General features: G+C 38.7%; 1 protein-coding gene across 2 annotated transcripts; it reads left to right on the top strand.

Moving 5' to 3' along the window:
• Positions 1-4935: 4935 nt before the first annotated feature.
• LOC138049010 (homeobox protein goosecoid-like) lies at positions 4936-11399 on the top strand. 2 transcript variants are annotated; one of them, XM_068895121.1, is made up of 3 exons: positions 4936-5220; positions 5653-5834; positions 9800-11399. In XM_068895121.1, the coding sequence occupies exons 1-3, from the start codon at positions 5094-5096 to the stop codon at positions 10103-10105; spliced, it is 615 nt and encodes a 204-aa protein (XP_068751222.1). In that variant the 5' UTR covers positions 4936-5093; the 3' UTR covers positions 10106-11399. The 2 variants fall into 2 exon arrangements, 1 of the variants encoding a protein (XP_068751222.1); XR_011132278.1 differs by lacking the exons at positions 4936-5220; positions 5653-5834 and adding an exon at positions 6041-6753 and having other exon boundaries at positions 9800-9934.
• The last annotated feature ends 1919 nt before the right edge of the window (positions 11400-13318 follow it).

Raw genomic sequence — 13318 nt, 5'->3', positions numbered from 1 at the left:
AATGCAAATTGGAGGAAATTGTAATTGTAGTTGTAATTTTTATTATTAATATGCAAATTACAGACATCTTCAAAACGCCTGGCTGTCAAAAAATATCCAATCAAAACCGCTTATCGTTAAAAAGAAAAGAGTTCATGACCTGGTCGTACTCCAACAATGTCTGCAGAGTCAAAGTAGCATTCGGCGCCGAAAACTTGTGCGAACCTTTTACATCGCAGAGACAAGATTCATTTGGCGTTGTGTGGGCTGAACATCTCCGGAATGTAGCGGGATTTTTCCCTCATCCGCTCCTGTACAGTTAAGCTGCAGCAATGCACTAAATTGTATGCAAAGTGCTGTTAGTTCACAAGAAATCATTTCCCCTTTCCCCAGTTCCCTCCTTAGATCCCTCCCGGTTTCCCTCCTTCTCCCTCCCCTTTTAACGCCTGCCACGTAGGCTGGGTTAGCGCTAATCAGCAATAAATACCATGGAAACTTATAGATTTTGACACCTATTAGCAAACTGCTAGCGCAAACCTGGTTTTGACAGATAAACAACACTCTGTTTAGGCAGAGAACAACTGCTGGGTTTGGCACTGATCTCTTGTGATTAAGGTTAAGCACTGTCTCGAAATGGTTAGCTTTCATAAATTGTCCTGGTGACACCATATTTTTAAAAACTTGGTTAAACTTTAGTAAAATCGTTTGATACTTTATATGCACCTTATCCATTCTAGTCACGACTATATTGTTAATCGTTTCCACATTCCATCGAGTCGATCAAAACAAACAAAAAACAAACAAACCAAAATTAATTAACTATTTGCTTTAGTATAACTTTCCTGACCTAGATGATAAGTTTGAAAAAAATCGATAAATTTTGAAGGTAAAATAGAGATGATTCAGTTTCTATTCTGTCATCCCATCCGGCCTAACTTATGCGCGTGCGCTTGTACAAGTTGAGCCAAAAACGTGGAAATTATTTTCATTTCAATGATCAAGTAGGAATAACAAAAACCATGAAGGATCACCTTTACTCAACGTCGAACTAAGAAGTTCGTGATCAGTGGACTATCAATAAGACTACCGCTCGGACTGATCAAACAGCTAAAAGATCAGTTAAGTGCAGTATTTCCACTGGGTAATTTAAATACAATGAACATTCCTACATTTATATTATTCTTGGAAGGAAGTGATATAGTAGGAGACTTAACCACGGTCACTTTTTCCCCAACGACTGCAAGCGAAAGTGACGTGTTTTCCGGCCCTAACCTTAACCACTACATCTCACGGTATTTTCTACAACTTTACTCATAGATACTACTCCGGAAAACTTCTTCTTCCCGTGAATAGAGAAACTAGCCGTTTACAAACATTTCAAACATTCATTTCAAATATTTTTTTATCATGCAGGTACTAACTTACCAGTGAGAACACGTTTGTCAACCTCACAGGTTGCCGATAACCTGTTACTGCCCTCCCATCTTGTTATGATACGATTAGTCCACGGCAGTTATTGCACATTTATGGGGTCAATATTGATTACACTCGGTCGAGAGCTACTTGGTTATCTCCATATTGTTGCCGTATAGCGAGGTCAGCTTAATGCACCTTATGTAACTAGTAATTCAAACTTTCAAAGATTTATTTGATCGAGCTCTCTTTATCACATGCAATTTGACATCATTTAAGAAAAATATTTAGAAGCGCGGGTACAATAATTCCAAAATTCCAGTGAGCGATGTTTCCTACAAAGACCAAAGGTTATCAAGTCGAGTGAAAAAAGTTGTGTAACTTGACTTGAGTAAAGCTCGAATGCAAGTATCACTCTCTTAAGAGCTTGTATCGAAAGAAATGTGTTGCCGGCTTTAGCCCTTGATGAATTGAATAAGCATTGTAACTGTAGGGCGTGACCACACAAAGTGAATCTGAAATTAAGTTATGATACTTGAGTGAGATGTTCAAGAGGAGAAACTGTACATGACTGCAACAAAAATTTTACACATGATATCGATGTGCCAGTCTTAACGTCGATTGGAGTCTCGAACTGACAATAAGCCGCCTTGATTTATAATTTCACTTATCAACATTATAACCGTTTAATAAGCTATCAAATGTGGCAATACAGAAGGTTTTTCGATCATGAAAAGGTCCATTAAAATTGGAAAACTAAGAATACGCATGCTCAAATGGAATCGCTTCGAAGCGACCTTCAAACCTTCAGTCCTGAACTGTTTGGGCACGGAAATAGCATCTCGAATATCAAAAGAGGAACTCCTTATCTCGTCTCAAACGATGAAGAATATTTGTAACTACAGATAACGTCGATATGCAATAGACTGACTATTGTTGGGAAGATTTTTCTGGTGTAAATGCGATAAATTTGCGAAGCTAAGGACTTGCGTCTGTGCCAACGGAAGTGAATAATGCACCCGAAAGTGTACGTATTTATACCTCTTTTGTCAATATTTCATTGTATAAAATTGTACATTGTACATAGGCCGGAAAATGAGGCTTCCTTCCCTTTCAATAAGCACAATTCAATGGTGTTTGAGACATCTGTAACAAAGACACTTCTTCGTTAAAATGGAGGGGTCTCGATTACATTTACAGTTAACTTGTGTCCTCGAGAACAAAGAAACATCGTAAGTTTATTTTTTTCGACAAATAAACGAGCCACGTAGTGGTGTAAATACCTTCGGGCTCGCAGCCACTTGCCACCAATTTAGAACATACTTCAATTGCAAAGAAAGGTGTTAACCGCAGCATGCAAACCGACTCTTTTATCTCTCTATTTTTTTCATCGCTGGCGACAGTTTTGGTACAGTGTTAAAAAACTTAACTCCAAGTATCTGTTCTTTGAATTGCACTATTTCTCATTTACAATTAAGACGTCCTTACTTAATTATCTTCCTAAAAAACGGATTATTTTTTGAGCATAATTCTTCTCTGGTCATTGTTTTCTTTGCGGAATTTTCAGCTAAGCTTTTGTGTTAGTAGGATATCTAAAAACTTCATACAAATTTTCCAATTTTTTCAATTTTCGCCTCAAACTTACATCTAAAGCATTGCATGCTCCTTCCTAGGCACGTTTAAGTACTGAGGTTTCAGTATTAAAAATAAAGAATTGAATAAGCGTTCATCGAAATAATGATGCGAAAGTAACACGCTTCGAGGTTAGAATTCTCTGCATGACAACTGATGCGGCTTAGATTTCGAGTGCATCATCACGCTCCAGGGAACAGAAATTAGCCAAAGTTTAGTACCCTTAGATACATTCTCGTAGTAAACTGGAAAATAATGAGGGAAGGACAGACTTACTATCTACCCTAATGTGGCGACCTTGTACTCGGCCACAGAACAGAAATATACCAAAACTCGGAACACAGTTTGAACTCCTTTTGGATGTATAGACACCGGGCATTTGTTATATGAGAGGTATTTAGCGCTACGTTTAGCGACAAGAAACTTATCATTCGGTATTGTTCAGGTTTGGACATGATTCGTGTGTTGTGTTGTTCAAAAATAACTGTGTAAATGACGGTTCGTGTGTGTGTTGTTCAATAAACAGCTGTGATTATATTAAAAAACCATGAGACAAAAATGATTTTATTATAGAGGCAGATTATGGTTTTCTGATATATGAACGACAAGTCAGTAAGTATACCGACAGCCTTCTAGTGTGGTGTTAATAAAACAAAGGAACAAAGATTAGGAAGCCAGCCAAACTAACGAAATCCAAGAATAAATGCTTGTTAATCCCCAGGCAAACAGCTCCTTGCAAAAATACCCCCTTCAAGATTGAAGAAATTGGAAACACAAAGAACGTTATTAAACCAAAATAGCGCATACAGGTTCTCCCACGTTGAAGGACAACATAACAAAACGAATTTAATCAAATCCTCTGAATCTCTGACAACAAAATGTAAACGTTTCAACGGTAATTTAATTTGCCGTTTTATTTCCTTAATTGAAGTTTTCATGCGTTTCTCAATTGGAACATTTATATGTAAGGAAGCAGGCAAAAAAGGTCTATATTGAGGATGTGGAATTTCTAAAAAAGGTTTAAGGGCCGGAGACAGAATTACGACAAATGCAATTAGAAAGATAATTAAGCAATTACACGCCAATTCTATTCCCGCTCCTAGTTTGCAGATTATTGAAGTTTTACCGCCAAAGGATTACAAAAAAATCAACCAAGGTGTCAAAACATCAAAGCCTTTGACATCACGCTCTTGAAATCTTTTAATTTTGCGCTAAAACCAATGTAAAAGGACTTAACAACAACACTTAAACTTCACGATTATGTGGAAGGATTGTTTGATATTAATACCAAACACGGGACTGTTCAATTAAAATAAGTTGAAAACATAAGGTAACAAGCCGTATGGACCCGTGGGGCAGTAGATATGGGGTATGTAACCCTAACACGAGGCTAAATACTGCCGAAAATTTTTGCCACACGTACATTTCCAATGTCACTCCAAAGTCCTTATGTTTTAAGAGGCTGTTTATCGAAAACAAAAGAGTTCAAAATGAGGTTAAGTTTGCGGCTAGACTTTTAGTTGATCATACAGCAAGACAGACCTCTTAAACAGCTAAAATAACAAGTGCCCGGGTTCGTGCATTACAAACCTCCAAAATCGCCGAGGAGGGGCTGAAAGCTCTGGCACTGCCAATCAAATTAGCGATGACTGAACGATTTGCGAATTATCTTCAGAGCAATTAGTAAAGACGTTGCACTGTCAGTAAAAGTATCACCTTCGGGACTGATTGACTCGAATCCCTGTGTTATTTTAATCAAAACTCGATTATCAATCAGGGTTCCCATTGGTCGATTCCAGATGAGTTGTCCCCGGTCGGTTAACTGGCTCGTCGTCGTTGACAAACGCCTCTTATGACGTAACGAATTAACACTGTAAGTAATTCGTAAATCCCTTTTGGATACAAAGCGCTACGCTTATTGAGTCAATTGGTCAGTTAGTGTGTATCAGTGACGGCCCTGAAGGCATTCTCCTCACCTTTAGCTTCCGGCTGTTTTATTGAGCGAGCTGCGATTTAAGTGTCCAACGTTTATCGATCTTCGGTTGTAAATAATTCGGGTCAAAAGGATTATGGCCGCTTTCAGATCTTCCTTCACCATTGAGAGCATTCTTTCGCGGCCAACCCATCAACGATGCATACCGTTTACGATTCCACACCCGTGTCCAATAATCACCACTACGGCACCGGGTTTCATCGGTACAGTACTTTTCTTTCTTCAAATGATTTTGTTGCATCTCAACAGGCAGATGGGTTTCAGTCTCATCTCTCGTTACGCTATGCGCCTCATCTGTTATACGTGTGCCGATTACACGGCTCTGTTGCAGATTAGGCCGAAATTTTCCCTCCTCCTCTTCACGTGGTATCATTTTAAGATCATTACAACGAATCAAGGACTTAAACGATTTGTTGCTCTCTGATTCCCACTAACACTTTAATTCTTTCCATTTTAGATACACTTAAACTAATAGCGATCAGTTAAGGTTTCAACATTTTACCGCGATGCACATCTAACAGATGGTTACCATTCTTGCGAGAAATCCACATCAGTGAAGATTATCAGACCGGACGGCTCTTCGTCTTCGTTCTTATTTTAGCTTATTTTCATGTTTGAGCGTAATTATTTTTCAGGGTTTCCGCGCTTTGGTGATCTTCTTCGTTCGCAGCCAAAACGCAAACGGCGACACCGTACAATATTTACAGAGGAACAGCTTGACCTTCTTGAAGGAACCTTTCAGAAAACACACTACCCCGACGTGATTTTAAGAGAAGAGCTTGCTATTAAAGTGGCCTTAAAAGAAGAACGCGTCGAGGTGAGTTAATTTATGAACTGTGAACGACATATTAAAGCTCTCGGTTACTTCAAACGACCTCAACCTACTCAAACCACATCTATTATTTTCGTCTACGGTCTTTGCTTAATTTTCCACTAACAATTCTCAAAGAGAGAAAGCAAACAGTTTTTTATTAGTACACAAACGATTCCACTCGTCAATTGACGTGTTTAATGTCGCTGGGCACTGATCGCGGAAAACGGGTTGTAAAGGCAACGCGGTCAATACACCTCCTTTATCGGAGGAAACCAAAACTATGCCTAAGACCAGGTAATTCTTGAACGTCAAGTTATATGAAATACAACTAATCTGCATTTGTTTCAAAATATTAGCTGACGAAAAATATTGGTGAATTATTCGCATACTTTTGCCACAGTTCTCTCTCTCTCTCTCCAAACAAAAGTGCCCCTCCAGCACAAGTGTTTTTGCGCACAATTTGTCTATAAAGAGGACGACTGATGCATGTAGATTTTGAAACACAAACACCGTCTCACCTTACTATATGCCATGGCTGACCTCACTAAGGACGCCGCAGTTTCATCTTAGTAATTGTGGGGTAAATACGATAGCATATTGCTGTCAAACTTTAAAGATTAATGATTACACTCCAACGCCACTAAGATCAAGGCACGTCCAAACTTTTGATTGACATGGGTGTTCACTCTTTGGGTTCGGGCAACACACCCGCTTTGTGTAACTGGTCTTCGATCGTAGAGTATGCCATATTCCATAACATGGAAGTGTTGTTGTTGTCCTCTTGAACGACTGAAATGATCTTTGAAGACTAAGGCGTGTTTCCAGTAAGACAGCCGGATTCATGGATTTGTGAAGGCGTCGTTTCGCACAAATCGAAAACAACAGCAACTTTGCCGAGTCCAGATGAGACATCTTAGATCAGGTACTTGCCTTTCCATTTTGTTAACTGTTCACCAAGTGTCCTTGACTCACATGTTAAGCCCTCTGTGATTGTGTCGAGTTTAATAATACCTGCAATTTCTCTCTTAACAACCAGTACAATTGATTTTGAGAGAACGGTCTTTTCGACGCCAATCTGACGTGCCATTATGCACTGTCCAAATGGAGCAAGCAGGCACCCATTTCTCGACGAGTCGTTTTCGTCAGCTTTGCAATTTATTAACATCATAAAATACTATCCGCGAACTTTTTTTCGAAGGCAAAGGATAAAAAAGGTACACCTTTGAAGTTTGATGTTAAGACACTGGCCATCTCCGTGTTGTGACAAAGCGATTTTCACCAATGGCGACCTCAAGTCTTGAAAATGTGTGAATTCTCGCGCCTTATAAACCCCGGCTACTAAATCTTTAATTAAATCAACTAAGTCGTGCTTTGCTCTTGACACTTCAAAGTCGACAACAAACTAGTTTGTTACAAAAAAGGAAGCATTAGCGATTGCTTTATTTGTGAATAAATCAAGCTTAGCAGGGAAGAGTCTTCCTCATTTGGCGACTTTCACCATCAAAGTACGTTATAAAATTCCTTCTCTTCACTTGGAATATCATTCAGATAACTTTTACACTTGATCCTAAAGCGTCTTTTTTGCCAAAGGTATGTACTGGGTCGTGAGTAAAAATAAATAAAAAGGAGGTTTTAGAGAAGAGAGTGGAACAATTCCTTCAAACATTTCGAAAAAGTGCTCTCAAAGAAGCAGCGACCCAGCATCTCGTTTTCTTTGAGGACGGTTCAATGTCCCTTTTTCGACACTTTTTGTAAAAACGTCTTTAACAACTCGCGTACGTCTTTTCTCAGTACAACGCAACTGCCTTTTTTGGGGGGAAAACAAGTCCTAAGACAGCTTTATGGATCTTTGAGGGAAGCTTGAACGCGTTGTCGGCCCCTATTGTTCTTCTCGTCATGAAATTCAAGCGATAGCGAAACTCGTGTAGCTTCTGTCGGTGGCTGTGTCTGTTACTCAGACTACAAAAATGATTGCGTATTATTGACTTGCTTTTCAATGAATTCAACACAGTCATGCAAATTCGTAACAAATGAAAACATCACTTAAAAAAGATCCATCTTTTTGTGTGGAGCGGGCTTTTACGATTAAGTAGTTTACAAGCGAAGAATTGTTCTATTTGCATGGTGAAAGGGATTCGAAGAGTAATATATAATTTATCGTTTGTTAAATATTATATCATCAAAAGTTTCTTTTTACCTTTACAATTAAAACTCTCATAGTATTTACAAACGTCTCCTGTATTGTTTTTACTGCAAAACGATAAAAAGTGAGTAAAATGTAATCGAGAGTCGTCGTTTTCTGGTGGAGTAATGACACGGAAGCCCCTGCGTGGTTTCTTCACTGGAGCATAGTCTAACGAATATGGATAGACAGTAATGATAGCAACAAAGCCATATATTATTCTTTCCGAAAATACTCAGATCGTTTTTTAACAGGAAGACTGAGTTTTTCGATGATCAGTCTTGCATACCATGTGATGGAATCTTAAGTTCACACCACATTAATTATCCACCCACTGCGTGGCGTCAACTGTTGGAATCGGCTCGGTTTGTTGCCGGGGACAACATAAAATAAACTGTGGTTCATAATTCAACCAGTTTACACTCGTGTGTTTCGAAAAGGCGACATATTTTATTGTCAAGACTCTTCTTTAATATCGTGAAGTGACTTTGTCTTCCGGCTTTGTCGTTCGATTAACCTAGGGAGAAGACGGCGGAAAATTTGTTTTCAATGTAAGAAAAATTTTCCTCTCTTGTCGCCAGTTCTATAAGGATGCTAGTATTTCGACACGATCGAGTGATTCCCATTTTAACTCTTCATACATGGATGCTGACTGCATACAATGGTTAAGGGCCATTTCAGTTTGATTGAGTGCGCATTAAAGCGTGCTACTAGTTGAATGATTTCTTCACCTAGGGCAAGTCCGACTTCCATGATACTTACATAGAACAAGCCTAGCACTAGTAAATTGTTTCCAAACAAACTCAAATAGTTGTGCAAATCGTTTTTCTGAGAAGTTACAGATTTCTCAGGGCGCTTTTCTGGCCTATCAGTTCTGTCAAATGGAAAGCGCCCTCAGTTTTTCTCTGATAATGTGCGGTGTGTCTTTCAGTTTGTGACTTGCTCAAAGGTTAATTCCTCATTGTTTGTTCTTTGCAAGTGTAATGCGGAGGTTTTTTTTCAGCTAGTAGTTCCACAACGTTGACCTGGTTCTGTCATGTTGTATCAGTCCCTTGTATCTCACGCGTTATGTTTAGAAATGAAGGAGATTAGATGCAGAGCCAATTCTGACATTCAACTTGAAGTGCCCCGTTAACTACAAGCATTTGCTACCCGGCTGTTTTAAACAATAAAATGTGTTTCAGTGCTAGCCTTATATCTATGTTAATATTAATGCAGCTTTCTATCTTCACTCGCAGAGCAGAGAAAAGATTGGGCAAGACTTTGTGACTTTATTGTCTGTATTCCCAGACACGAGTGGCATTGTAGGTTGGGGAGAACAAGCTTATTAAAAACAGCGTGCACCAAATTCAGTACTTGCATTTCTTCACATATCTGTCTCTCGTCGTTATATATTTTGTCAATGGTTGACTTTTCAATTAAAGAAAAACAATATTTTTCATATGGAGATTTATAGATCCATGTGCAATTGTTTTTTTAATGCCGTTCTTGGTTACTAGTAAAAAAAAGTTAAATCTTTATCTGTGATGATTACCCCATTTGTTATCTTATTTTGTCAAATTATTCCAGTTGCCATGTCCTGGAAAGGCAATCAATCCACTGATACCTCGGAGATAAAAATTCATCCCTTCCAAGGTGTATTGACAAAAAGATGACAAGTCAGTAACCCGTGTAGTTACTGATTAATTCAATAAGGTCAAAAACTTGGACTAATTGCCGGAGCAGACTTTTGCTTCCAATGAGATTTGGAGAAGCATGTAAGTATCGGGTTTTTTGTCTCATACAGGTTTGGTTCAAGAATCGAAGAGCGAAATGGAGAAAGCAAAAACGCGAGGATCAGGAAGCAAAAAGGAAAAAATCGGAGAATTCCAAAGCAAAATCAACAACAGACATCCCAAAAGCGACAGATGACAGATCTCCAACTGCAAGGAACAGAGAAAATGAAAAAGACAATTCGCGCATTGTACATGGAAGTAAAACTAGTGAGTCATTAGGATCCACGCAAATCGAATCCCTTACAAAGTCTGCAAAATTTGAAGAAAATTTTAACGGCAGACCGGACCGTTCTCCTACAACGAATAGAGAAGCTTAGATTGATACTATGTAATATAGCCTTTCCAAATAATGTTTACAGTCACAATGTTGAGTGAAACTGAAAATGATCTCAGTTTTACATTATAACGAAAACAACTGAAAAGGATAATTTTCATTTTGGACTTAATGATCTCTCCCACACGTAGATTAGTCAACAACGATCTACTCGTATTAAGTAAAGTAAAGTAAAGTAAAGTAAAGTAGACCTTATTTAACGTCGATAACTCGTAACAGTAACTTTTAATCACTGACAAACCTGAGGTCGACGGTGCGCTCATTTTACTCCCCCCTCGCCATCAGTGCTCCGTTTTACGGGTATTTAAAGCTACTTAGCTACACGGAAAGGAAAGGAGTCGAAACAAGGATGCGAGATCCGGGAATCGAACTCAGGACCTCTTGTACCAAGGCCGCGCACTAACCGACTGTGCCATCCTTGCTCCTTAAGTTGATAAGATCTCTTTTGAATGCTTTCCTTTTAATTTCATCCCGAGTCAAAAACTAGTACTGCTCATCGCGAGTCAAAAACTAGTACTGCTCAGTACTGCAGCTTTCATTTGAATGGTCACACTTCAGGATTTCATCCACTGACTCAAAAGGCGGAACCAATTTGTACAGCCTAATAAACAAAATCAAAGGAAAGTACTGCTCAATGGCTTTCACTTGAATAGTCACACTTTAGGATTTCATCCACAGATAAAAACCGGCGTTAGAACCACGTGACCTCGTAAAACGTAGGAGTTAGGATTGCACAATAGGTTAGTGCGCTGCCTTCTATGCGAGAGGTCCCGCGCCGAGTTCGATCCCTAGCGACCTCATATCCTTGCTTCGACGTCTTTCCATTCTGTGTAGCTTCAGGTAGCTTTAACCTTAAAAACGGAGCACTGATGGAAAGATGGGGGATAAAATGAGCGGTCCATCGGCTTCCCGGGAGAATACCCTCTAGAGGGTAAAGGAACGTCCGACGTTAAATAAGGTTTACCTACCACGTAACAAACAGTACTAATTAAGAACAATACTTAGCACCTTCTGTTTAGCGTTCAAAGCCATACCAAGTCCATCCTGCTCTTTATTCTAAAAGCACCAAGGTTGAATCAGATTTGGATTTATGCTTATGCTTTATACACTTAATCCACAATATTCTAAAAAGTAGCCAGGCAATACTTTGGAATATGGCACGTCGCCTCGAGAATTGATGTTAGGAGAAAAGTAAACATATTAGCATACATGACCGCAGTTAATATTTATTTCCACATTTTGCAAGCAATGTAAATAAAATAAACTCTTTTCTTAGTTTATATGTTCATCAAGAGTTGTAATTTAATTAGTCCATTTACAGAACCGGAAGGGAAAATGTTTGTTTAACTCTAGGGAAAACAGAAGGTGTCCTACTTCAGTTTGTTCCTTTGTACTTCCTTTTTTTCCCAGAAAACTTCACCATATGTAGAAAATTAACTGATTTACAAAGAAATATGAGAAAATTTGCATATTTGATGAACAAAAAGGATTCATTTTCAGGCTCTACACAAGCCTTTTACGTTTTAATAGTTTTCTTTGCCTTTCCCTACAAAAGATCAACGAGCTGTGAGGATAAATTTTTCATTTTCTCACCTCACAGTGTCCCTCACAGTTGCAAGCGCCTTCTATTCCAGTTTATTCGTTCCTGAGTAAAATCAGAGATATAGCGACATGTTTACGGCGAACAGCAAGAATAAAAAGAAGAAATTGCCAAAAATCAAAGAAACTTGTTTTACTGCAGTTCATTTCTTGGCTCTTATCTTCAGACATCTGGCAATTGCTCATGAGAATTCCAATGCTTTTAAAACGACATTAATAATTCATAAGCGAAACAGCCAATCAGATCATCGACAAAATGTCACGTGCATGAGCTTTAAACCCAATAAAACACTCCTCATTAACATTCTTTATATAAAGAATACAAAAAGGCATAGCTTGTTTTTTTTATATGGTTATGTTCTCCTCTCATAATTTGGATCTCTGTTCGGACTCCCGAGAAACAGGCTTTTTGGGGGAATGTTTATGAAGCCGTTCAAAAAACTCGCAGCACGTTTTTTATCGGGTGTAAAAACACTCTCGGCTACGACTCGTGTTTTTAAACCCGATAGAACACGGCTGATTGCTTTTTAAACAGTACATGACGAAGAGTTGCCCGACGTTTTGCTGTTTAAACGCGAAGAAGCACTATACAAGGCGTGGTGCCATAGGCACATGCGGATGACTTTTCAATCAAACGTGGTCGCATATACAGCTATGTGGCAATTTGTGTAATACAAAGCCTCTAATGGCAATGTGTCCGAAATATGTTAATGAGATGTTATCTTTCGTCGTTTCATTTTAATCCCTCATCTCTTTTTCTTGCGCTGGAAATATGTCTTAGGGGTTTGTTGATCGCCATCTTGGATAATCAGTCGCACTTAAACGAATTCCAACAAAAGCAAAGCGTGAAGAAACCACTTTTAATTTTAAGTGCACAGTTTCATGAAAACTTGCAAACGCAGTCAGACCTTTGTTCTGAACGATTAGGCGTTTGGGTTCTGCATTGCATCGTGGTCAGCGAAATCGAAAAGCCGCCTCGGCTTTGTAAAATGTTACTGATCCTCTAAAAAAATATTACTTTAAGAGGCAAATTCGGAATTCCACAAATTTACCAGCAAAGAATTTCCCTAATGGCACTCAAGGGAGGTCGAAAATTAATACTGTGATAAAAACGACAAAGGGGTTTCATTGTCGAAAAAAGCCGGAAGTTGAATTTTACGGGCTTCGCAGAGATGGAGTTAACAAATTCCTTATTGACCGGTTTGGAGTCGCCCATATGAATTGTCCGACTCGAGAATAAGACATTCAAACCACCATTTTATCAACTGACTTAATTTATCGGCCAGTGACGTGACCAGTTGGTGAGGGTTCAACATAATGCAAAAAGTGTTAATCAACAAATGTTGATCAGTGTGTCACTATCTTCTGAAGATTGGAAAACGATTGAGTAATGCCATTAAATTAATGCCAACTGGTTGAAAGGAATGGAATCGTCTCTGCTTTCCTTCAACTTCGTTTAGCAACATGTAGAAATTGCATTTAGCATGACGTGATTGATTAATCAACTTCATCCAAGGAAATAATCCCAGAAAACCCTTCAAATTACTCTGAGTTCCTTAATGTCGGGTGTATAAATAAATTAGATACAGATTTTTAA

This window comes from Montipora capricornis, chromosome 5 (assembly GCF_036669925.1).
Source record: "Montipora capricornis isolate CH-2021 chromosome 5, ASM3666992v2, whole genome shotgun sequence".
Lineage (NCBI taxonomy): Eukaryota > Metazoa > Cnidaria > Anthozoa > Scleractinia > Acroporidae > Montipora > Montipora capricornis.
The sequence above is the reverse complement of the archived record's forward strand: the minus strand, read 5'-3'. Positions and strand labels throughout refer to the sequence as shown.

Coding starts and splice junctions, on each gene's coding strand:
- LOC138049010 (XM_068895121.1), top strand. CDS start 5,094: ATGGCCGCTTTCAGATCTTCCTTCACCATTGAGAGCATTCTTTCGCGG. Junction 5,221..5,652: donor TACGGCACCGGGTTTCATCG/GTACAGTACTTT, acceptor ATTATTTTTCAG/GGTTTCCGCGCTTTGGTGAT. Junction 5,835..9,799: donor TAAAAGAAGAACGCGTCGAG/GTGAGTTAATTT, acceptor TGTCTCATACAG/GTTTGGTTCAAGAATCGAAG.